General features: G+C 38.3%; 1 protein-coding gene across 1 annotated transcript in view; it reads left to right on the top strand.

The window, feature by feature from the left end:
* Positions 1 to 25,737, top strand: part of LOC150076086 (BLOC-2 complex member HPS3) — a 198,507-nt gene that overhangs the window by 98,744 nt on the left and 74,026 nt on the right. Inside the window, exons 14-16 of the mRNA XM_090387254.1 lie at positions 67 to 166; positions 15,964 to 16,038; positions 17,311 to 17,409. Of these exons, the coding sequence (XP_090243380.1) occupies positions 67 to 166; positions 15,964 to 16,038; positions 17,311 to 17,409 (274 nt within the window). The remainder of the gene's footprint in view (positions 1 to 66; positions 167 to 15,963; positions 16,039 to 17,310; positions 17,410 to 25,737) is intronic.

Here is a 25,737-nt window from a genome sequence, read left to right as displayed (position 1 = left end):
TTTTTATTTATTGCTACATTTGATTTATATAATTAGTATTTTTACATTGATTTGCAGTCCTCTGAGTCCATCTAGCACTGCTGCAGATACTATAGCTATTGTTGATTTACTCTTAAGAAAAGGGAATACAGAAACTGCTCAAAATATGTTCCTTGCTTTAGCAAAGGTAAATTTGTTTACAGTCATACGAATGAATGTTACTTGTATAAAGCAGATGCTGGGCAATTAGAAAGTTCTAAAATGCATGAATATTATTTTTAGTTTATTAGTTTTATATTTAGCCACTGTTTTTGTTTTCTATAGCATGACACACTGCTCTTTCAGTTTATTAGAGAATCCAGCATTCTGATAGCTGCACTCCTTGCACCGTAGACAAATTACATGTCACATGGCTCAGCATGTCATATCACATGGCATGCTGAGTCATGTGATATGCCAGACCTTTAAGAAGAGCTGTAGTATCTTAGTGATTCATTAAAGGCATTCCATGGGGAAAGTAGGTGCTCATGCAACGGGATCTTCATTAAGGGCCATAGCATAGTTCATCACTGTATTGATACAGACAGCATTTATGGTTTTCAGTCAGTGGCTACTGTGGGACAAGACCAGGAATGAGAAGAACAACTCTGGCAAGAAGAGCATTCTCTGTAACTGTGACCACAAATCTGTGGCCTATATATGTCTTCCAGAAATCAGAAGGTAACCTTCTAGACAGTCATCAAACCTTCAGCACAGGACGTTAGAAACCTATTCATAAAGCTCGGTATATTGGATCTGTTTAGTTCACATAACAGATTTGTGGCAATCCACAAATCTCTTATGTGAGCACAAGAAAATTGTAGATTTCCATATAGCCTCAGAACTCAATTTTCAAAGGTGTTAGGAACCACTGCAGTGATCAGTGCAGCATGTAATGTGTAACACTTGAAAAACATGTAATGTGTTTCTAAAATCACACTTTACATTATAGAAAGTATTATTTAAATTACACTTTACAAGTGTGGAGGAAACTGCACATAAACAGTGGATCCCAAATGCATCCTGATAATAGTTGCTGTTGTTCTTGTCTAAACTGCTATGGCATGGGTTCTTTCATTATTCTCGAGAACCCTGTCACTCAGCGATTGTATCTGAACATTCTTATGGAGGTTAATTCCATAATACTGATATTGAACTTGGATAGTTACTAGCTATTCTAAATTTGTGGAGAAATGGCACTCCAGGAATTTTTTTATATAGGAATTGTGCCTTTATACAGGAATTTTGCTAGCAGGGACAAGGTGATTATCTTGTTGTAATAAGGCAGTGATTAGGCTGCATCTTGAGTATTGCATACTCAATGATGTGGTTAGCATTAGCATTAACATTAGTAGAGGCATTTGATGCAAGAAAGCAAGCTTATGCAGCGTCAGCCAAAAAAAAAAAAAAAAAAAAACCCACTTCCACTTCACCCCTCTGTTCGTTCAAAATACCTGTCCAGCTGAGCCTTAAACTTATTTAAGCTATCAACCTTCCACTACTAGGGATGGAAGTCTGTTCCACCAACCAACCACCCGCTGGCTAAAGGCAAATTTCCGCACGTCTATCCTACATCTGTCTTTCCTCAATTTGAATTTATGCCCTCTCAGGTGATTATTCTGAGCTAGATGAAATCATGGTTCTATGAAATCAGTGCAGGAAAGAGCAACAAGATAGTATTAATATATAGATTGAATTCCTATAGTCACATAGTAGGTTACTTTATTTTTGTAATTAGATAGGTATTTGGAAAGCTACAGCTTAATATTCAGGTAGCCTTTGCTATCGATATTTTGGTGGGAACTTCGCAGCTTTAATTGAGTAGCTTAAATTTCATTTCACTAGTGGTTAAAAGTTTTATCAGCAGTGTAATTTCTGTAATACTCAGTTAATTTAAATTCTGTAGTATATTGTTAAGTTTAAATATGTTAAGTATTTGTAAAGCTGCAGCTCAGATAGCCTTTGTTATTGATATTTTGGCAGATATTTCGTAACTTTTGTTCAGTAGCTTAAATTTAACTTCCTTAGTGATTTAAATTTTGTCAACAGTTTAATTTCTGTGATTTTTTTTAAACATAAATTCTGTAATATATTATAAATTTAAGTTTCATAATCTTTGTAAAGTTCAGATTTTACTTAAATCATGGTTGCTACAAGATCCACTTACAATACAAGGTCCAGGGACATTAGGACTCAAGTGGAAATGCCTTTGAGCATTCCAGTGTGAATTGAAACTTCATCATTTGTGTAGCCTGTGGCATGTATTAGATGAGTTAGGTCCGTCTAGTAGACAGACCTAGATTATCTGGTGATTCTTTTCTTTACAACTGATGTAAGAAGTGTACTGATCTCAAATTACAACTTGGTGTGTTACAAGAAAAATTTGACTCACTGAAGAAATGAGTGCTTGTCCTAGAAACAAATGTAACTGGGAGCTCATCAGGGACTCAGTTATCTCCTGACTTGCCAAATGATGCACCCTCGATTCAGCTCCCAGAAAAGAATAGTCAAATGCAGACTGCTCTGGTCGAAGGTGATCTAGTTTTATTGGGTGATTCTATTGTCAGGGAAACAGGTAAAATTTTTTGTAATAAAGATAGGTAGTCTAGAATCAGAGTATGTTTGCCAGGAGCAACAATTGATGATGTTACCAACAGATTGTCAGATTTTAAGGGAGGTAAAGTGAACGTTATTATTCATGTGAGGACTAACAATATAAAACGTATATGACCAGACGATCTGTTGGATAAATGCAGGACTATGCTGAAAAAATGCCACGAGTTAAATCAAAGCATGTATGTGTCTGCAATTCTGCCCAGACATGATAGGAGGGATTATATGCTGAAATTCTTGTGGGTTAACGCGAATCTGCAAGGCTCTTGGTGGGGGGAGATTTTTATCGGTGTAGCCAACATTTGTATTTAGAAGGAGTCCGTTTTGTAGAGTGGTATTCATTTGAACAAAGGTGGTACAAGGATTTTTGCCAGTATCATTGAGAATACCCTAAGGCCATGTTCCACAACCTTTTTTTTCTCTCTTCACGGCACACCTTAAGTTATCCATGACACAACATGGCACATCAAAATGTTAATCCCCTAAAAGCATAGTTTATGGCAATGTTAATATAAATATGCTGTAAGTCATAATAGAATCAGTTATTATTGTTCCAACAGAAATTGACTCATGCATATATTAACATTTTATGAACTCTAAATCACAGTACAAAAGCAAAGCAAAGCCAAAAAAAAAAAAAATTCTCTTAGTATTAAACCGAATAACTACGCATACCTTCAATGTGATATTTGTGCCTGCTTTGCTGAAAACAGACAGCTGATGCGTGGCGGAATCATTGACAATGCAAGCCTTACTTCTTCATCAGTGAGTCTGAGTCTCTCCCTCTTTGATGTTTTAATTTCATTCAAGGTCAAAAATCCCAGTTCACACAGATATGTAGTTGACAATGGTAATAACATATTAATTGCCATCTTGGAGCTAGCTGGGTATTCTTTCCTTATTGACAACCAAAATGTGTCCAACTGCACTTCACCATGTTTTAATCGCAATGTTCTGTCCACTTTAGATCTGTTAGTTTCTCTTGTACATTCGTCGGAAGAGATTTTGCATCTGCAGCAAATGGATGATGAACCCAGTCGAAATCTTCAACACTCTCTCCAAAATAATCCTTGAACTTCTGCTTCAAGTAATCTAAATGTTCTTTAATGAAGTCCATCATCACTTTATTATTATCAGCAGCAAGCAGCCATACAGTTGGGAACATCTCAAACAAACCATTTGCAATGCGTTGTATCCACAAATCCAGCTTATTCTGAAAGCCTTGAATCTTATCCATACTCGTAAAAAGATTTTCATTCTTGCCTCGCATTTTTCGGTTCAGCTCATTCAAGTGAACGAAAATATTGGAAAGATATGCTAACTTGGTCACCTTCGTCATATGCAAATAACTCTGCATACTCTTGCCCCTCAACTGTTGAAACTGTCTGTACCTCCTCCTTAAATTCAAAAAGGCTTGTTAACACTTTACCACGTGACAACCACCGTACTTTTGTATGTGGCAGGATCGTATGCTTTCAGATCTAATTTTCCTGACACAAAAAAGGAAAAAAGCCGCAAATTGAGGGGCCGCAATTTGATGAAGTTAACGACTTTTACTACTTCATCCAGCACAGCTTTCAGACCAGATGGCAAAGACTTGGCAAAAATAGCTTCATGGTGAATAAGACAATGGTCACGTCATATGTCAGGATTCACTTCGGGCACTTTAGCTACAAAGCCTTTAACTCAATTTGTCACGGAAGCAGCTCCGCCTGTGCAAACACTAACACAATCCTTCCAATTTAATTCATTTTGGAGCATATATTCATTGGTAACACAAAATATTTCTTCACTGGCGGCTCGCTCAGGTAGTACTTTTCAAAAAAGAAATTTGTTGCAATTACATCTCCATTGATGACCAAATGTTGGAAAGAAGTTCATGACCGCTAACATCTGTCAACTCGTCGATCTGAAGTGAGAACTTCTGACTGTTGTTGATTTTCTCCTTCATAATGTCTTCAATGTCACTGGACAAATCACTGACTCAGTGACTGATTGTGTTAGCTGAGAGTGGAATTTTTGAAATTTCATTAGCAACTTCCTGGCCCACAACTATTTTTACCATCTCTTTACAACAAGCTGGCATTAACAAAGTTTCAGCTATTGTGTGTGGCTTTTTGGCCTTTGCGATAAGTTCAGCTACTTTATAGCTACCTTCCTATACTTTTTCCAAAACACATACCGATGAAGTCACAAACGTTGCCTGTTTTTTGTTTTGTTGCAACAACTGCCGAAAATAATTTATCTTTGCATGCCAGAGAAGAATGTTTTGTTGAGAAATGTCTTTTCAGTTTACTGTGAACCATAGCAGCATTGCTCAGTTTTTCTCCACACACACGACACACTTGGGGAATGGGCATGTTTTGTCGCCACACCAGAAAAAACCAAAATACAAATAATTATCACTATACTGTCTGCACACTAATTTTTGTTTCTTTTTTACTGGCTCGTCACTTTCGGGACTTGCACTCATGGACGGAATACTCCTTACAAGGAACTTGTCCATGTTAAAAAAAATAAAATAGTAAAATTAACAATGTTATGGCTTGTGATCACAGTTTTCTGACTATTTCAGAGCACAGCTGTTAGAAAACTGAAAGTGATAGATGTGGGATCAATACTTTTGATCCATTCCATCTATTGCTTTAAAATATAGTCTTATAACAAAGGGTGGGTGCAATCGGCACAGGAACAAGGTAATAAAGTTGAAGTAGCAGGGATAGATATCAAAACAAGCCAATAAAATAATAAAAGACGGGGGGATGTTTTGCTAATCCTTACACTTTGAAGGAGCAGCACGTACTCGTCTAACTTTAATGAGCAGCATCTTATTTCAGTCAGCACAGCGACAAAATGAGAAATATTGGAAGGGCAAACACAAATAACTTGAGAAAGCGAGTGTTGCATACTCACGCGAAAAATAATTTACTGTCCCACACATACAATGTTGTGTTTCAGTAAAAATAGCGTTACAAACATATATAAAAACTATAATTGGGAGTAAATAATGTACAGTTAATTTCTTAAAATAGGTAAAAGTTCTCAGTTGTCAATTTCTAATCATAATACATATAGTATTATTTATAGGTATACAACTTCAGCAAAGTTTGCAGCACACTGGTTGCAGAACACTGCCCTGAGGGTTCAGCCAAACTGCTAGTTAGGAGTCAGAAGGGTAATTTAGATCCACATTTATATGATGAAATGATTCAAAGTAATGCTTGCACTCACCTCATGAATTCTTGTTTGTTGCCACAACAGCCGATGTTGATAAGATGTTCTGAGGGTAGCAATGTTTCAAATGAGAGGGAAGATAAAGCTTGGGATATAAACCTAAATAACTTCAAGGGGATGTGTCAGGGTAGTAAACTATAGAAGATTACTTAGTCTCAACTGTGTCTACAGTAATGTCAGGAGTTTTGTCAGTGAAATGGCTGAATTTGAACTCCTGGTTAAGACAACTAATGCTGATATAATACAGTTAACAGAAACATGGTGCCACCTGGAAATTGGTGGTGGCAAGTTTCACTATGGTGTGTATAATGTATTTAGGGAAGATAGAAAATAGTCATATTTCTTATCAAAAGCAGCCTGAGCACAAAAAGAGCTTTTGTTGAGTCTGAAGTTATGTCTGTCAGCATAGAATCTGTGTGGTGTGAGTTAGTCAGAAGCAAAGGAACAATGAGAGTGGAAGTAATCTACAGACCAGAAGATCGTGAAGGATATGACGAGAATCTTTACATGCAGATGGAATGAGCAAGCAAGCATGAATGTCCTATTATGGGTGACTTTTAATCAGCCCCAGATTGATTGGAATAAGTGGGAGAGAAACTCATGATAGGGGGAAACTTTTTTTAAATAAACTAAATGATTATTATTTTTTCCAGCATGTTAGAGAAAGTAGTTGGGGCGAGAATATTCTTGCCCTCATCATTCCTAATGAATCAGATGATGCCATGGGGCTTAAAGTACAGGAACCATTATCAGGAAGTGATTGTCAGTTAGAAGATTAAGAAAGATGTTGCAGTAAATAAAGGTAAAGGATGGCGAATACATGTGAATTATGGAATAATTTTAATGCAATGATCATAGAAGCCATGATCGCATACATACATTTAAGAAAATATTGCAGGAGGAGATGCCGAAATGGATGACTGTGGAGCTGCCTGGTCAAATAGAGCAGAAAAAGATAGCAGGGACAGTTACAGAGCATTGAAAAGTACTGAAGCCTACAACAGGTACAAGTTGATTAAGGTTGGTGAGGCCAAGAGAGTAAAGAATGGGGACAAGAAATTTTTCATGTATCTAATACCAAGGAAGAAAAAAGCGAATCAGATTGGACCCTTGTGCTCTGGGTGTGGGAAAGTCTTAGACAACCCAGCTGATGTTGCAGATGAATTGAACAGGTATTTTGCATCTGTCTTTACTGACAAAAGACCCTTTATGCTCAGAAGAGGCTGTGTGAGTGACGTAGAGCCATATGAAATTAGTGATGTCATAATTACAAATGATTGTTTATTAGAAAAACTTTTGACATAAAGGTAAATAAGGCTCCCAGAGTTTATGGCATAGCCCTGTAGTTTTGAGGGAGAGTGCAAGGGAGTGCATTGAACCATTGAGGTTAATTATGAGGACATTTTTGAACTCTGGAGATTCCTTTGGATTGGAGAAGTGCCAATGTATTGCCAATACATAAAAGCAATTCTAGGAGTGAAGTTGGTAAGTAAAGACTGGTTATTCTTACTTCAGTGATAGGAAAATCTTAGCGGCAGTAATTAAGAGTGCAGTTCCAGGGACATTTAGATAGATTTTGGACATTTATCCAAATAAAATATGTTGAAATTGTTCTCTAAATCATGCCTAACTGAGTAAGCTATTTTTTTTTTTTTTTATTAGTAGAGGCATTTGATGCAAGAAAGCAAGCTTATACAGCATCAGCCAAAAAAAAAAAAAAAAAACCACTTCCACTTCACCCCTCTGTTCGTTCAAAATACCTGTCCACCTGAGCCTTAAACTTATTTAGGCTATCAACTTCCACGACAAGGGATGTATGTCTGTTCCACCAACCAACCACCCGCTGGCTAAAGGCAAATTTCCGCACGTCTATCCTACATCTGTCTTTCCTCAATTTGAATTTATGCCCTCTCAGGTGATTATTCTGAGCGAGAGGAAGAATCCTATCAGCTTTGAGCATGCTCAAACCATTCAAGGCTTTATACACCTCTATCAGATCATCTCGCTGGTGCCTGGTCTCCAGACACTGTAATTTGCAAAACTTAAGCCTTTCTTCGTAAGAGCACCCCCTTTGTTCCATTCACTAATCTTGTTGCCCTTCTCTGTACTCGTTCCAGCAGCTCTACATCCTTCTTGAAATGAGGCCTCCAGACCTGTATACAGTACTCTAGGTGTGGCCTGACCATTGCCTTATACAAGGGAATAATCACCTCCTTATCCCTGCTAGAAAAATTCCTATATATCATTGACAATACACCATGAGCTACTCTTGCAGCCCATCTGCACTGCTCAGAGAACTTCATATCTGCCTGCACAACCACCCCCAGGTCCCTTTCATTCTCTACCACTGTCAGTGTAGTACCATACAGTTGATACGTTGCTCTGGGGTTGCTGTTTCCATGTGTAGTACTTTACATTTGTCAATGTTAAACTTCATTTGCCACCTCTCAGCCCATCTGCTCAACCTTTCCAGATCCTCTTGCAGCAGCATAGTGTCAGTAGTGTCCTTGACAACCCTGCCTACCTTTGTATCGTCTGCAAACTTTGACATTAAGCTTGATATACCCTCATCAATATCATTTATGAATACAGAAAACAATAATGGACCCAACACTGAGCCCTGAGGGACTCCACTAATAACATTAGTCCACGACAAGCAGTGTCCATTGATTACCACTCTCTGTCTTCTCCCCCTCAGCCACCCCTTTATCCACAGCAGCAATTTGCCTCCAATGCCACACTGCTCCAATTTGTGCAGCAGTCTTCCAAGTGCAACAGTATCAAAAGCCTTTCTAAGATCCTAGTATATAATATCAAAGTTATTCCCTGCATCCAGTTCCTTTGTGACTGCATCATAGTATCCAATCAGATTGGTCAGGCAAGACTTCCCCTTAACAAAACCATGCTGTGTCCGAGCTATAGCTCAAGTCTTGTCTAAATGATCCTGCAGTGCTTCTTTAATTAGTGCCTCCATTAATTTTCCTGGAACAAAAGTTAAACTCACAGGTCTATAATTACTTGTGTCAGCCTTTGATCCTCCTTTGTGAATTGGGGTGACATTTGCACATCTCCAGTCTGTGGGTACCTCCCCTGAGTCCAAGGAAGCTCTCATAATTATGGCTAAGGGTTTGCTTACTTCCTTTGCTGCCTCCTTTAATATAACTGGATAGATCCCATCCACCCCGGGTGCCTTTATTGTGTTTATCTTCAACAATTTCTCCTCCACTTTACTCTCAGTTATTACAAGATTCTCTAGCTTATTGCTAGAGTTGAATACACCTCTGGCTTTCCCCTCGCTAAATAACTCCTCATGTGTGAATGTCGATGCAAAATATTCATTTAGTTTGTTAGCTACCTGAGCAGGATCATCAACAGTTGACCCATCAATATCAAGTGGACCAATCTGATTCATCCCCTTCCTTCTAGAGTTTACATAAGTAAAGAACTCTTTGCTGTTTTTCTTTGCATCCCTTGCCAAGGATTTCTCATAATCTGCCTTCGCCTGCCTAACCTCCTTTGTAACTTGGTTACAGATCAACTTGTATCTATCATAGGCTTCCGTGTCATGTGTTAATTTGTATGTATCCCATGCATGCTTCTTCTCTGCCATATGCCTCATCAGTTCATCTGACATCCATTTAGGCCTAAACCTTGAACAATATTTCTTAGTTGGTATGTAAAGCCTAGTAGCTTCCAAGATAAGTTCTTTGAATGCTTCCCATTTTGAATTTGCTGTTGGTAACATCATCAGTTGGTCCCACTGTATAGAATTTAAATACTGTCTCAGTCCATCGTAGTCGCCTTTACAAAAGCAATAACCCTTCCCTTTACCCCTGATGGTAGTTACCTCTTTGAGTAAATCCCACTTCAGCACACTGTGATCACTGCCACCTAGTGGTTCATTTATCTGCAGATTCTTAATGCGTGAAGAATCACTGCTGATAATCAAATCAAGAGTATTCCTCCCTCTAGTTGCCTCCTGAACATGCTGATGTAGAAAACTTATCCTTTCTGTAAATCCAATAAATCCACAAAAGCCTTGCTAGTGTGTGAGTGACCAGCCCCCAAATTCCAGTCAATATCTGGGAAATTAAAATCTCCCATTATAAGACTCTGATTTACTGGCCCACTCTATTTCCCTGTACAGTATCTTATTATACTCATCAGAGTCATTAGGCCTATAGCACACTCCTACTCTCAATTTTGATCTCCCAATGCTTATGTCACACCAAACTGACTCAACACTGCACTGTCCAACGATGTCCACTGGCTTCACTTCCTTGGATTTTATGTATTTCTTAACTAATAGCATAACCCCTCCTCCCTTCCTATCCAGTCTATCCTTTCTGTAGACGTTGTACTCCCCAAATTCCAGTTCTGCATTCCTTATATCTGTGTGACACCAAGTCTCTGATATCCCAACAATATCTGCCTTTGATGTTTTGAGCAATACCTCAAATTCATCAAATTTATTTACTAAACTTCTAGCATTGGTGTACACGCAAGTATACATGCACCTATTTCTATTCTTAGCTACCCTATCACAACCCATGTGTTTACTTGTACCGCAATGACTCCCGGCAGTGTCTGAAATATCCTGCATCTTGTTTTTCAGGCTTCTGCTCATTCCAATAGAAGTAGTGCAAGAATCTCTTTCACCTCTGCCAGTGGTTACTGTTAATCTATTCGTCTTTGTCTCTCCCCAAGCTAGCAGTTTTCCGACCCATCTAACACTGCCTCGATAGCATCAGCAAATATTCTTGCACCCTTTCTATTTAAGTGTATCCCATCCCTGTAGAAGCAATCTCTCCTGTTAACAAGTACAGTCCAGGCTGAAAAAAATTCTACCCCTTGAGCCTTGCACAATCTTTCCAGGGCCGAATTGATCGACAAGGCTTTATTTGGATTTTAGCAAAGCATTTGTCTCGGTCCCTCATGAAAGGTTACTGTATAAGCTTGATCAGGTTGGGATTACCGGTAAGATTCTATGATGGATTGCTGGGTGGCTGTAGGGCAGAAAGCAGTGGCTTGTGATTAATTAATATTCTTTGGATTAGTGTAACGTCAGAAGCGGGATCCCTCAAGGAATCAATTCTTGAACCACTGTTGTTTCTCATTTTCATAAATGATGTCGAAGGCATGATGTCAAAATTTGCAGATGATGTAAAGATTGGCAGAGTCATTAAGGATCAGCACATAGCAATGCTCCTTCAGGATGACTCAAACAGACTTCAGAGATGATTATAGATGTGGCAGCTGTGTTTTAATGCTGCTAAATGCAAGGTCTTACACTTGGGGAATAGCAACCCACAAATAAATTATACACTTGGTGGGGTTAGAAATAAAAACACTGGATAAGGAAAGGGATCTGGGAGTTACAATACAGGCAGATATGAAACTTTTGAATAGTGTATACAGCAGCCAGGAAAGCCTATGGCGTCTCATCGATGATTTATCAAATGTTATCCTATAGAGGAGAAGTCATAATCACACTGTATAAGGCAATTGTAAAACCATATTTGGAATACTATGTTCAAGTAGGGGACCTCATATGAAAAAAGACATTGAGCTTCTTGAAAGGGTCCAAAGACAGGCAACTTGAAGTGAGATCAACAGAAAAATGACCATATGAGGAAAGACTCCAGGGCTACAGAGCTTGGTAACCAGGCACCCCAGAAGTGACCTGATTGAGGTTTACAAAGCTCTGAAAGGGATTAGTAAAATGAATGAAGATGGAATTCTCACTGTTCTAAAGAATTAACTCAAAATTAACTTTTTCTCCCCATTTGGCATACTTGGCAAAAAAAATGAGAAACTATGCAGACATGATTGCTAGGATCAGTAGGACCAACTCGGTGCTCAAAAGAAGAAATCTGGTAATCATATACCAAGCAGTGTTCTTGCCTGTCATTACCTATGGAGCCGGTACATGGTTTATCCATACAGCCATAGTCAGAAACAGGAACAAATTAGAGACGATTCAGATAACAATACTTCTCACTATCACAGAGCATGTTGAACTGTGAGCACACTGGCACTGTAGGTGATGGCTAATTCTCTCTGACTTTACTTGGAAATAGCAAAGAGGCAAGCAGACTTAAGAAGAGCAGACCCACAGAATTTCTGGGGATAGCCCTTGATACAGCCAACACCATCAAGGCTGAAAGAAAGAGAATAGCACAAAGCTTCAGTGCTATGGCAAACAAATTGGGAGCAGGAAACCAGTGGTCTTATTACCAAAAGGCTTCTTCCACAGGTGGCAATGGTTAGCCCAAAGCCACCAAAGTGGTTTGCCCCTGGACTTTTTCACAACATTTATACTGACAGGTCACGGCTCCCTAAAGGCAAAATTAACCTCCTTAGGGCTGACTGATGACCCAAACTGTACCTGCGGCAAAAGTGAAGACTGGGCACACCATTCTCTATGAATGTATAATTTATGGTATACTGAGAACCCAATTAATAGCAGAAATTGACCCCCTACTCTGAGGACAAGAACACTTTATAAAAGAAGAAAGCCAAAGTGCCCATGTCTCTCACCTTGCCCAGATGATTACATTTTAAATTGACAGGGTAGCTGTATCAGCTCCCTCACAGATACCCAAATTTGACTAAACTGGATTATTGACTAGGGCTCCCCAGGTTTACCCTGTCCCTAGTGGGGAATCTGGGGGACCCCACACCAAACAAATAGACATGCAGGGGAGATGTACGGGCAGCCAGGGAAGCAGCTTAGCCGAAAAATTTTAGTAAACTAGAAGCAAGGGGATGCAATGGAGAATGAAAGGAAAGAATGAAAGAGTGTGAAAGACTGAATGAGCTGGGCATTGAATGATACTGTGAAATAGGAATTGTGGTAAAAGGGAATGAACATTAGTTTTGGTGTGAGAGAGAGAGAGAGAGAGAGAGAGAGAGAGAGAGAGAGACCCTGCAAGGGAGTAAGAGAGAGTGAATGAATGTTATGGTAAATGGGAGTGAGTGAAGGAAGGAAGGAATGAAATTGGCTGCAAGAATGCATAGTTAAAAATATATTTATTAGAAATACTAACACAATCTCAACTATATATTAACAACAACACACACACACACTGCATCCCCCCTGGCTTGCAAGATCTGCAGCCAGGGCTGCATATTAACTGAAAAGTAGTAGTATGTTGAAGTGCCTGGAACGAGCAGTAAGAAAGAACTGAGTAAATGAGACAAATGCCAGCAGAATAAATGAGTATGAGTGTGAAAGGGTGCAAGCCACATATTGATTAATATAAGTATTTAGATATTTACTAACCCTTAGTCTTTAGCCACTTAATTTTAATTATTACATATTTAGTAAGTACACTACACACCATTGCATTCCCCCCAGTGTGAGAAAGAAGATGGATGTGTGTGTGTGTGGGTTTGTCCTGCCAGTGCTTTCATACTCCCTACTGCCTGGCCGACCTCCTTGTGGCACTGGATGGTAAACTAGAGATTTTTTTGTTAAAACACTGGCTCCTATGCTAAGAGGCTAGATGAACAACAACACAACCTCATACTAATACTACACAAACACTCCTAACCTACATAAATTTGGCCTTTACAGATTTTTGTATTCATCACATTGCCTGATGTAGAGTTTGGGGAAACCCTGAAGTCGCTTTCCAATTAACACTATACACTATGTTCTAAAGAATTCCAGAAATAGGGTTATAAATTCAAATTACAATGCTTGAGGTTTAGATTATTGTAGGAAATTTTCTTTTAGCTAGTGAATCTTTGATTGCTGGAACAAGTTGCCCTTGCAGGTAGTTGAGGCTGACATTTTGAATAAATTCAAAGGTCAACTGAAATTATTTGTGTGTTCTTATCTGTTTGTTTTTGTGTTTTGTTTTTTTTTGCCAGTGCAGCAAAAGATGCTAAGAAAAACAGCAAGGATTTCTTTACTTATATAAACTCTAAAAGGAAGGGGATGAATCTGATTGGTCCACTTGACATCGATGGTTTGACTTTTGATGATCCTGCTCAGATAGCAAACAAACTGAATGAGTATTTTGCATCTACATTCACACATGAGGAATTATTAAGGTTTGAAAATGGCAGAAGGTTATCAAATTGTAGCGGGATACTTAATGATTTTGTAATAACTGAAAGCAAAGTGGAGGAGAAATTGTTGAAGTTAAACATAAGAAAAGCACCTGGGGTGGATGGGATCTATCCAGTTATATTAAAGGAGGAGGCAAAGCAACTAAGCAAACCCTTAGCCATAATTATGAGAGCATCCTTGGACTCAGGGGAGGTCCCCACAGACTGGAGATGTGCAAATGTATCCCCAATTCACAAAGGGGGATCGAAGGGTGACATGAGTAATTACAGACCAGTTAGTTTAACTTCTGTTCCGGGGAAAATAATGGAGTCGCTGGTTAAAGATGCATTGCAGGATCATCTAGACAAGACTGCAGCAATAATTCAGACACAGCATGGGTTTGTTAAGGGAAAGTCTTGTCTGACAAATTTGATAGGATACTATGATGTGGTTACAAAGGAACTGGATGCAAAAAATAATTTTGATATCATATATTTGGATTTCAGGAAAGCTTTTGACACTGTTGTGCATGGAAGACTATTGTACAAATTGGAGTAGAATGGTATTAAGGGTAAGTTGCTACAATGGATAAAAGGATGGTTAAGTGGGAGAAGACAGAGGGTGGTAATCAATGGGTGCTGCTCTTCATGGACTAATGTTATTAGTGGAGCCCCACAGGGTTCGGTGTTGGGTCCACTGTTGTTTTGTATATTTATCAGTGATATTGATGAAGGTATATCAGGCTTAATGTCGAAGTTTGCAGATGATACAAAGATTGGCAGGGTTGTTAATGACAGTAATGGCAATGTGCTACTGCAACAGGATCTAGATAATTTGGGCAGATGGGCTAAGAAATGGCAACTGAAGTTTAACCTTGACAAATGCAAAATACTGCATATGGGTAGAAGTAACCCCAGAGAAACATATCAACTGTGTGGTACTACACTTAAGGTGGTAGAAAATGAAAAAGACCTGGGAGTAATTGTGCAGGCAGATATGAAGTTTTCTGAGCAATGCAGACAGGCTGCCAGGACAGGTCATGGGGTTTTGTCGATGATATATAGGAATTTTGCTAGCAGGGAAAAGGAGGTGATTATCCCTCTGTATAAGGCAGTGGTCAGGCCACGCCTTGAGTACTGTGTACAGGTCTGGAAGCCCCATTTTAGAAAGGATGTAGATTTGCTTGAGTGTGTACAGAGAAGGGCAACAAGATTGGTGAGGGGAATGAAGGGATCCTCTTACCAAGAGAGGCTTAAGTTCTGAAAATTGCAGTGGCTGGAGACTAGGCACCTGTGCGGTGATCTGATTGAGGTGTATAAGGCCTTGAATGGGTTGAGCACGCTGAATTCTGATGGGATCCTTCCACTTGTTCAGATTACGAACCTAAGGGGGCATAAATTCAAATTAAGAAAAGACAGATGTAGAATAGATGTGCGGAAATTTGCCTTTAGCCAGCGGGTGGTTAATTGCTGGAACAAACTTCCATCTGTCATTGTGGAAGTTGATAGGCTGAATAAATTTAAGGAGGAACTGGACAGGCATTTGGAGGGAATGGTGTGATATTTTTTTTTTTTTTTTTTTTTTGGCTGATGCTGCATAAGCTCATACACATGCTTTCTTGCATCACATGCCACTACTACTACTACTACTACTACTACGAATATGCTACATTTGGCTCTTGGTATTGTAGTTTGGGAAATTGTTAATCATTTATATTAATTTGAAGAATATCATTGATTATAATATCTTCAGGATAGCATTCATTATTCTGTTATGGTTTAGTATATATTTGTTCCTTATTTTTAAAATATGCTACATTTGGCTCTTGGTATTGTAGTTTGGGAAATTATTAATCATTTATATTAATTTGAAGAATATCATTGATTATAATATCTTCAGGATAGCATTCATTATTCTGTTATGGTTTAGTATATATTTGTTACTTATTTTTAACAAAATATATAAAATCATATTTAAAAAAAATTAAACCATATGAAGGGTTCCATTTTAATAGACATATATATATTCTTTTCATTTAGTGTGATCTAGTACCTGTACTTGTTGAAATTCATAATCTTCTGTGGAATCAAACTTCACTTACTGAATTTGGTCAGGTAAGCATCTGAATGGTTATTTTATCTTGTCTAAAGGCCAGAATTAGATATATTTTTTAGCTATATAGTTTTTGCTAGATTTTCAACTGCTTTAGACCACAAGTGCTCTATTGTGTGTTATTAAAGCTAGTGAAAAGATAGTGTCCCAATTATTGGAGATAATTTAACTTACAATATAGTTTTTTGTTTCTAGTAGACACTGTATTATACTTTCCTATTGTGACAGTGTATGGTATTGTTCAATAGTAACTAAACCAAAACCACAGTTAATAAGACATTTACACATCACTACAACAAGAAATTCATTGGTTTATTCTCCTTAATCAGATTCAACAATAAAACAAATTTGATCAAGTTCTGTAAAAGGCTATTCTCATTAATAAATTAATTTGTTCTGCTAAAATAAAAATAATTACAAAAGCTTTTTCAATTTGTTTTTTATAAATATAGGTTATCAACATAAGAACGAACAGAATCATATAACAACAGCAAAAACTCTCAACTTTAGACATCCTGTACTATAAGCTTTTGTTAAAACACCAGTGTATCAACCTTAAAGAAGACAAGCTCTCATAAGGTAATATCTTCAATGACAAGCAAGCTGCTAAACTGGAACCTTTCTTCAATTGTCAAAAGCTTGTCATTAAAGCCATTAATGTCACAACATTAATGGCAACAAATGTCTATTAGCATTTTTACAAGTATTAAATCTTGTTCTCCTTATGAGAGAATTGTTTCCATAGATTGCTACCCTTTAAAAATAAACAGACTTACCTTCACTTCACACTCCAATTTCTTATGTACGAAGATCATGTATATCAACTTGTGTGAAATACTTTATTTGTGAATTGTGTTTTGCTACTATGTGCTATTAAAAATCCGTCCAAATGAAAGACTGCTAATGCATTTTGCCTGGTCTCTTCATTAGGAAAATAATATCTATGCTAACATTCATTTAAAGGCATCACAAAATAATATAATTTCCAACTGTTTTCTTCATCTAGTTTCAGTTTAACAGTAGATTTTTAATCCTAAAGAGTTTGATAGTATGAACCAGAGCTATAATGCTCAATATGTTCTACGTTGATATCAATATTTGTAAAAGATTATCATGTGGAAGTGTTCTATATATCATATTGAGGTAAACTTCTCTTATTCTTTTCCAAATCCTAAAGAGTGTGTTTTCTTTAGCTTACGATGTAAAATCTTCAAACAAAGAGATTATTTATATTTCCTTTTTATGTGTATAATACCTGTTTCTTTATGTATTAGTTGACTAAGCACACAAGACCTGATGCATTCATTGAATTACTTTTGAGCCTTATATGCAAGGGTGAATTAATTTCTCAAGAAACTATTGAGCTCCTTCAGGTAGGATTTTTTTTTTCTTTTTTTTACATTTTAACTTTTGGGTTCTTGCTATAATTTCTGTAACTATTGTTGTAAAATAGTTATTAAATCTGGTTATTAAAATTACCGGCTAAGGTAAAGGAAGCCAACATGAGAACCACGGGTAACTTTAAACTTACTGGGCAAACGCGTTCCCGCTACCTTAGTTTCTCCCTGCATTCTCAGTAACAGATGGTGTGTGTTATCGGTAGTGGCAGTAGAAGTCGATAACGATGTATTGATTAGTTTTTTCTCATTATTAAAAGCAGATTATCGGAGATAATGAGTGGGCTGAAATTTACTTACAGGTACACCCTCCAGACTGCCTCAGTCTTAGGGTGTTTATTCTCCTTTCGCACTGTTTTAACCCGATACAAAAATGGCTTCTATAGACAGTGCTTGTTATCAGTAGTGGCAGTAGAAGTTGTTTTCCTATCAGATTAAAACAGCAGGAAGTGGGGGGATAAACACCCTAAGACTGAGGCAGTCTGGAGGGTGTACCTTAAGTAAATTTCAGCTGTGAAATTTACATTACCCTCACGAACTCCAATAATCTGCTTTTAATAATGAGAAAAAACTAATCAGTACATCATTATCGACTTCTACTGCCACTACCATTAACACACACCATCTGTTTACCGAGAGTGCAGGGAGAAACTGCGGTAGCAGGAAACAAGTTTGCCCATTAAGTTTACTGAAGTTTCCCACAGTTTTCATGTTGGCTTTCTTTACCTTTGCCAAATTACCTTTATGTTATTGTGCATTTATCCTGGTTATACTGGATTTTTTGATAAATTGTATGTCACATAGTAAGAATCAGCTGATAAGCCCAATTAAAATACAGAATCTCGGGTATTGTGAAATGAGCTGAATTAAAGTGAAGGTGGAGAATGAGAAGTCAACTGATGTGCAAAAGAGAATTTTGTCAAATGGTATAGATCAGCAACGCACTGACATGTTGGACACACACACACACATAGTTGGTATGAGTATCTAAAATATATGTCTGGTACTTCAAGTACCAAAAAAAAAAATATGCAATCTGTATGACATGGTTAAGGCATTATCTGTGATCTCTCATCTTTGATTAACCCTTTCAGGAGTGAATAAGTAGATCTAGTGTAATGTGGGCTCTGGAAAGTAGATCTATGTTGTCAATTGATATATGAAATGAATTAATCTATATGTGCTCAAACATAAGAGGATATAAATTTAAATTGAAAAGGATGGTGCTGTGTAGGATAGATGTGCGAAAATTTGCTTCAGCCAGAAAGTAATTGATTTCTGGAATAAACTTCCATCTAGTGTTGTGGAAGTGGATAGGTTGAATAAATTCAAGGAATGGCTAGACAAGTTAAGAAGGGATGGACAGATGATGTCAGTAGCCCCCCCTCTCTTTTTTTTTTTTTTTTTTTGCTGATGATATATAAATGTGCTTCTTTGTATCCTTTGCCAACTAAAATGCCTTGGAATTTTTATCATATGTACTGCTCTCCCTCTCTTATCTATGTTTCCAACTAATTGTAGACACAATTTATAATAGATGACAACATGAAAATATCTTTGAAAATTGAAGTTCACACCTTATTGACTACAGTTGTTCAACTTGGACTTCATAAGACAAAATTCAAGAATTTCTGTAGAATTCAAATTTCGATAAAACCAAATAAAGCAAATAAAGTAACACATAAATTAGAGGATATTGCATGAAAAAAAAGTAGCAATAGTTTTATTTATAAATTTTTGTGTCCTTTTTTTTGAATTTTTTAAAAAATTTTGATGATTTGATTTTTGATAACAATTTTACTTTTATATTGGGCAATAAATTCAAAATAAGAACACATTAATATTTTAAAACATTTGTCTACAGAGTTTGTTTTCATTTTTTGCAAAATTTTAAATTCCACAAAAAACTCCTTCCGGAGAGCTTGCCACTATCAACAATTCACTGCTGAGTGGTTGGGGATGAGTACCCAGGACATGTGCAGCAGACTCATTGCTGAAAGAGTTAATACTGCAAATATGAGAGATACATAAATAGATTCCAAGTAATGATCAATAAAAGAAAGTACAGTTGTATAAGTGAAAAGTGGGAAAAGAAAGTACAATTGTATAAGTGAAAAATGGAAATAAGTGGGAACATGCTTTGTAAAAAGGATAGGTGGAACAGGACCAGGGTATGTCTGCCAGGGGCAAAGGTTGATGACGTTGTAGAGCGAATATCATCTTTTAAGGGCACAAAAGGTGATATAGTTGTACACGTTGGCACTAATGATATTAAGAGTAGGAGACCGGCAGAATTACTTAACAAGTACAGGTCACTGTTGAACAAAAGCCGAGAATTAGGGTTGAATTTGAAAGTGTCTGCAATTCTGCCCAGACACGATAGGAGGGAGTGTATGATGAGAGCCTTGTCAATCAATTCGGCCCTGGAAAGATTGTGCAAGGCTCAAGGGGGAGAATTTTTTTCAGCCTGGACTGTACTTATTAACAGGAGAGATTGCTTCTACAGGGATGGGATACACTTAAATAGAAAGGGTGCAAGAATATTTGCTGATGCTATCGAGGCAGTGTTAGGTGGGTCGGAAAACTGCTAGCTTGGGGGCAGACAAAGACCAATAGATTGACAGTAGCCACTGGCAGAGGTGAAAGAGATTCTTGCACTGCTTCTATTAGAATGAGCAGAAGCCTGAAAAACAAGATGCATGATATTTTAGAGACTGCTGGGAGCCATTGCGGTACAAGTAAACACATGGGTTGTGTTAGGGTAGCTAAGAATAGAAACAGGTGCAGGTATACTTGCGTGTACACCAATGCTAGGAGTTTAGTAAATAAATTTGATGAATTTGAGGCATTGCTCAAAACATCAAAGGCAGATATTGTTGGGATATCAGAGACGTGGTGTCACACAGATATAAGGGATGCAGAACTGGAATTTGGGGAGTACAACGTCTACAGAAAGGATAGACAGGATAGGAAGGGGGGGTTATGCTATTAGTTAAGAAACACATAAAAACCAAGGAAGTGAAGCCAGTGGACATCGCTGGACAGTGCAGTGTTGAGTCAGTTTGGTGTGACATAAGCATTGGGAGATCAAAATTGAGAGTAGGAGTGTGCTATAGGCCTAATGACTCTGATGAGTATAATAAGAAACTGTACAGGGAAATAGAGTGGGCCAGTAAATCAGAGAGTCTTATAATGGGAGATTTTAATTTCCCAGATATTGACTGGAATTTGGGGGCTGGTCACTCACACACTAGCAGGGCTTTTGTGGATTTATTGGATGATTGTTTTCTACATCAGCATGTTCGGGAGGCAACTAGAGGGAGTAATACTCTTGATTTGATTATCAGCAGTGATTCTTCATGCATTAAGAATCTGCAGATAAATGAACCACTAGGTGGCAGTGATCACAGTGTGCTGAAGTGGGATTTACTCAAAGAGGTAACTACCATTAGGGGTAAAGGAAAGGGTTATTGCTTCCGTAAAGGCGACTACGATGGACTGAGACAGTATTTAAATTCTATACAGTGGGACCAACTGATGATGTTACCAACAGCAAATTCAAAATGGGAAGCATTCAAAGAACTTATCTTGGAAGCTACTAGGCTTTACATACCAACTAAGAAATATTGTTCAAGGTTTAGGCCAAAATGGATGTCAGATGAACTAATGAGGCATATGGCAGAAAAGAAAAATGCATGGGATACTTACAAATTAACACATGACACAGAAGCCTATGATAGATACAAGTTGATATGCAACCAAGTTACAAAGGAGGTTAGGCAGGCGAAGGCAGATTACGAGAAATCCCTGGCAAGGGATGCAAAGAAAAACAGCAAAGAGTTCTTTACTTATGTAAACTCTAGAAGGAAGGGGATGAATCAGATTGGTCCACTTGATATTGATGGGTCAACTGTTGATGATCCTGCTCAGGTAGCTAACAAACTAAATGAATATTTTGCATCGACATTCACACATGAGGAGTTATTCAGCGAGGGGAATGCCAGAGGTGTATTCAACTCTAGCAGTAAGCTACAGAATCTTGAAATAACTGGGAGTAAAGTGGAGGAGAAATTGTTGAAGATAAACACAAGAAAGGCACCCGGGGTGGATGGGATCTATCCAGTTATATTAAAGGAGGCAGCAAAGGAAGTAAGCAAACCCTTAGCCATAATTATGAGAGCTTCCTTGGACTCAGGGGAGGTACCCATAGACTGGAAATGTGCAAATGTGACCCCAATTCACAAAGGAGGATCAAAGGCTGACACAAGTAATTATAGACCTGTGAGCTTAACTTCTGTTCCAGGAAAATTAATGGAGGCACTGGTTAAAGAAGCACTGCAGGATCATTTAGACAAGACTTCAGTTATAGCTCGGACACAGCATGGCTTTGTTAAGAGGAAGTCTTGCCTGACCAATTTGATTGGATACTATGATGCAGTCAAAAAGAACTGGATGCAGGGAATAGCTTTGATATTATATACTTGGATCTTAGAAAGGCTTTTGATACTGTTGCACATGGAAGACTGCTACACAAATTGGAGCAGTGTGGCATTGGAGGCAAATTGCTGCTGTGGATAAAGGTGTGGTTGAGGGGGAGAAGACAGAGAGTGGTAATCAATGGACACTGCTCATCGTGGACTAATGTTATTGGTGGAGTCCCTCAGTGCTCAGTGTTGGGTCCATTATTGTTTTCTGTATTTATAAATGATATTGATGATGGTATATCGGGATTAATGTCCAAGTTTGCAGACGATACAAAGGTTGGCAGGGTTGTCAAGGACACTACTGACACTATGCTGCTGCAACAGGCTCTGGAAAGGTTGAGCAGATGGGTTGAGAGGTGGCAAATGAAGTTTAACATTGACAAATGTAAAGTACTACACATGGGAAACAGCAACCCCAGAGCAATGTATCAACTCTGTGGTACTACACTGACAGTGGTAGAGAATGAAAGGGACCTGGGGGTGGTTGTGCAGGCAGATATGAAGTTCTCTGAGCAGTGCAGATGGGCTGCAAGAGTAGCTCATGGAGTATTGTCAATGATATACAGGAATTTTTCCAGCAGGGATAAGGAGGTGATTATTCCCTTGTATAAGGCAATGGTCAGACCACACCTAGAGTACTGTATACAGGTCTGGTGGCCTCATTTCAAGAAGGATGTAGAGCTGCTGGAACGAGTACAGAGAAGGGCAACAAGATTATTGAATGAAACAAAGGGGGGTGCTCTTACGAAGAAAGGCTTAAGTTTTGCAAATTACAGTGTCTGGAGACTAGGCACCAGCGAGGTGATCTGATAGAGGTGTATAAAGCCTTGAATGGTTTGAGCATGCTCAATGCTGATGGGATTCTTCCTCTAGCTCAGAATAATCACCTGAGAGGGCATAAATTGAAATTGAGGAAAGACAGATGTAGGATAGATGTGCGGAAATTTGCCTTTAACCAGCGGGTGGTTGGTTGGTGGAACAGACTTCCATCCCTTGTAGTGGAGGTTGATAGCCTAAATAAGTTTAAGGCTCAGCTGGACAGGTATTTTGAATGAACAGAGGGGTGAAGTGGGTTTTTTTTTTTTTTTTTGGCTGATGCTGCATAAGCTTGCTTTCTTGCATCAAATGTCTCTACTAATGCTAAAGTGGTGTCATGGGCTAGTTAAGAGTGAAACTAAATGAAAAAATTAAAAACTAGATGCATAAATGAGAGGAGGAGTGTGTTATAGGCCTAATGACTGTGATAAGTATACCAATTCCTATAGGGAATGAATCTGATTGGTCCACTCGACATCGATGGTTCGACTGTTGATGATCCTGCTCAGATAGCAAACAAACTGAGTGAGTATTTTGCATCTACATTCACACGTGAGGAATTATTAAGGTTTGAAAATGGCAGAAGGTTATCAAATTGTAGCAAGATACTTAATGATTTTGTAATAACTGAGAGCAAAGTGGAAGAAAAATTGTTGAAGTTAAACGTAAGAAAAGCACCTGGGGTGGATGGGATCTATCCAGTTATATTAAAGGAGGCGGCAAAGCAACTAAGCAAACCCTTAGCCATAATTATGAGAGCATCCTTGGACTCGGGGGAGGTTCCCACAGACTGGAGATGTGCAAATGTATCCCCAATTCACAAAGGGGGATCGAAGGGTGACATGAGTAATTACAGACCAGTTAGTTTAACTTCTGTTCCGGGTAAAATAATGGAGTCGCTGGTTAAAGATGCATTGCAGGATCATCTAGACAAGACTGCAGCAATAATTCAGACACAGCATGGGTTTGTTAAGGGAAAGTCTTGTCTGACAAATTTGATAGGATATTATGATGTGGTTACAAAGGAACTGGATGCAAAAAATAATTTTGATATCATATATTTGGATTTCAGGAAAGCTTTTGACACTGTTGTGCATGGAAGACTATTGTACAAATTGGAGTAGAATGGTATTAAGGGTAAGTTGCTACAATGGATAAAAGGATGGTTAAGTGGGAGAAGACAGAGGGTGGTAATCAATGGGTGCTGCTCTTCTTGGACTAATGTTATTAGTGGTGTCCCACAGGGTTCGGTGTTGGGTCCACTGTTGTTTTGTATATTTATCAATGATATTGATGAAGGTATATCAGGCTTAATGTCGAAGTTTGCAGATGATACAAAGATTGGCAGGGTTGTTAATGACAGTAATGGCAATGTGCTACTGCAACAGGATCTAGATAATTTGAGCAGATGGGCTAAGAAGTGGCAACTGAAGTTTAACCTTGACAAATGCAAAGTAATGCATATGGGTAGAAGTAACCCCAGAGAAACGTACCAACTGTGTGGTACTACACTTAAGGTAGTAGAAAATGAAAAAGACCTGGGAGTAATTATGCAGGCAGATATGAAGTTTTCTGAGAAAGGAAGACAGGCTGCCAGAGCAAGTCATGGGGTATTGTCAATGATATGCAGGAATTTTGCTAGTAGGGAAAAGGAGGTGATTATCCCTTTGTATAAGGCAATGGTCAGGCCACGCCTTGAGTACTGCGTACAGGTCTGGAGGCCTCATTTTAGGAAGGATGTAGATTTACTTGAGCGTGTACAGAGAAGGGCAACAAGATTGGTGAGGGGAATGAAGGGATCCTCTTACCAAGAGAGGCTTAAGTTCTGCAAATTGCAGTGGCTGGAGACTAGGCACCTACGCGGTGATCTGATTGAGGTATATAAGGCCTTGAACGGGTTGAGCACGCTGAATTCTGATGGGATCCTTCCACTTGTTCAGATTACGAACCTAAGGGAGCATAAATTCAAATTAAGAAAAGACAGATGTAGAATAGATGCGCAGAAATTTGCCTTTAGCCAGCGGGTGGTTGATTGCTGGAACAAACTTCCATCTGTTGTTGTGGAAGTTGATAGGTTGAATAAATTTAAGGAGGAACTGGACAGGCATTTGGAGAGAATGGTGTGATTTTTTTTTTTTTTTTTTTTTTTTTTTGTTCGCTGATGCTGCATAAGCTCATACATTTGCTTTCTTGCATCACATGCCACTACTACTACTACTACTATTAGCTATACAAGTAAATAGAGTGAGCCAGCAAATCACAATGTCTCATAATGGAGGAGTTTAACTTTCCAGGTATTGGCTGTAATTTGTGGATTGGTCACTCACACACTAGCAAGACTTTTGTGGATTTCTTGGATGGCTGTTTTCTGCAACAGCACATTAGAGAGGCAACAAGAGGAAGCAATAATCTTTATCTGGTTATCAGCAGTGATTCTATATGCATAAAGAATCTGCAGGTAAAAGTTCCACTGGGTGACGGTGATCACAGTGTACTATTATGGAATTTAATTAAACGCATAATTACTATCAAGTGTAAAGGGAAAGGCTTTTGCTTTTGTAAGGGTGACTACAGAGGTCTCAGACAAGTTTTAAATTTTGTTCAGTGGGACCAACTGATGATATTACAAACAGCAAATTCTAAATGGAAAGTATTCAGGAAAGTAATCAAAGAAGCTACTAGGCTTTTCATACCAACAAAGAAACACTCTTCAAGGTTGGAGAGTGTTTCTTTGTTGGTATGAAAAATGGATGTCAGATGAACTGATGAAACTCGTTACAGTGAAGAAAAGTGCATGGGGTGCGTATACATAATGGGGCGACACAGAAACTTATGGTAGATATAAGTTAGTATGTAATGAAGTCACAAAGGAGGTCACACCAATGGAGGCAGATTACAAGAAATCTTTGGCAAAGAATGCAGACAAAAACAGCAAAGACTTCTTTATTTATGTAAACTCTAGAAGGAGGGGGATGAAGCTGGTTGGCTCACTTGATATTGATGG

Source organism: Mastigoproctus giganteus, chromosome 13 (assembly GCF_048544385.1).
Source record: "Mastigoproctus giganteus isolate SK-2022 chromosome 13, ASM4854438v1, whole genome shotgun sequence".
In the NCBI taxonomy this organism is placed as follows: Eukaryota; Metazoa; Arthropoda; class Arachnida; order Uropygi; family Thelyphonidae; genus Mastigoproctus; species Mastigoproctus giganteus.
This window is presented reverse-complemented; position numbering and strand designations above follow the sequence as displayed.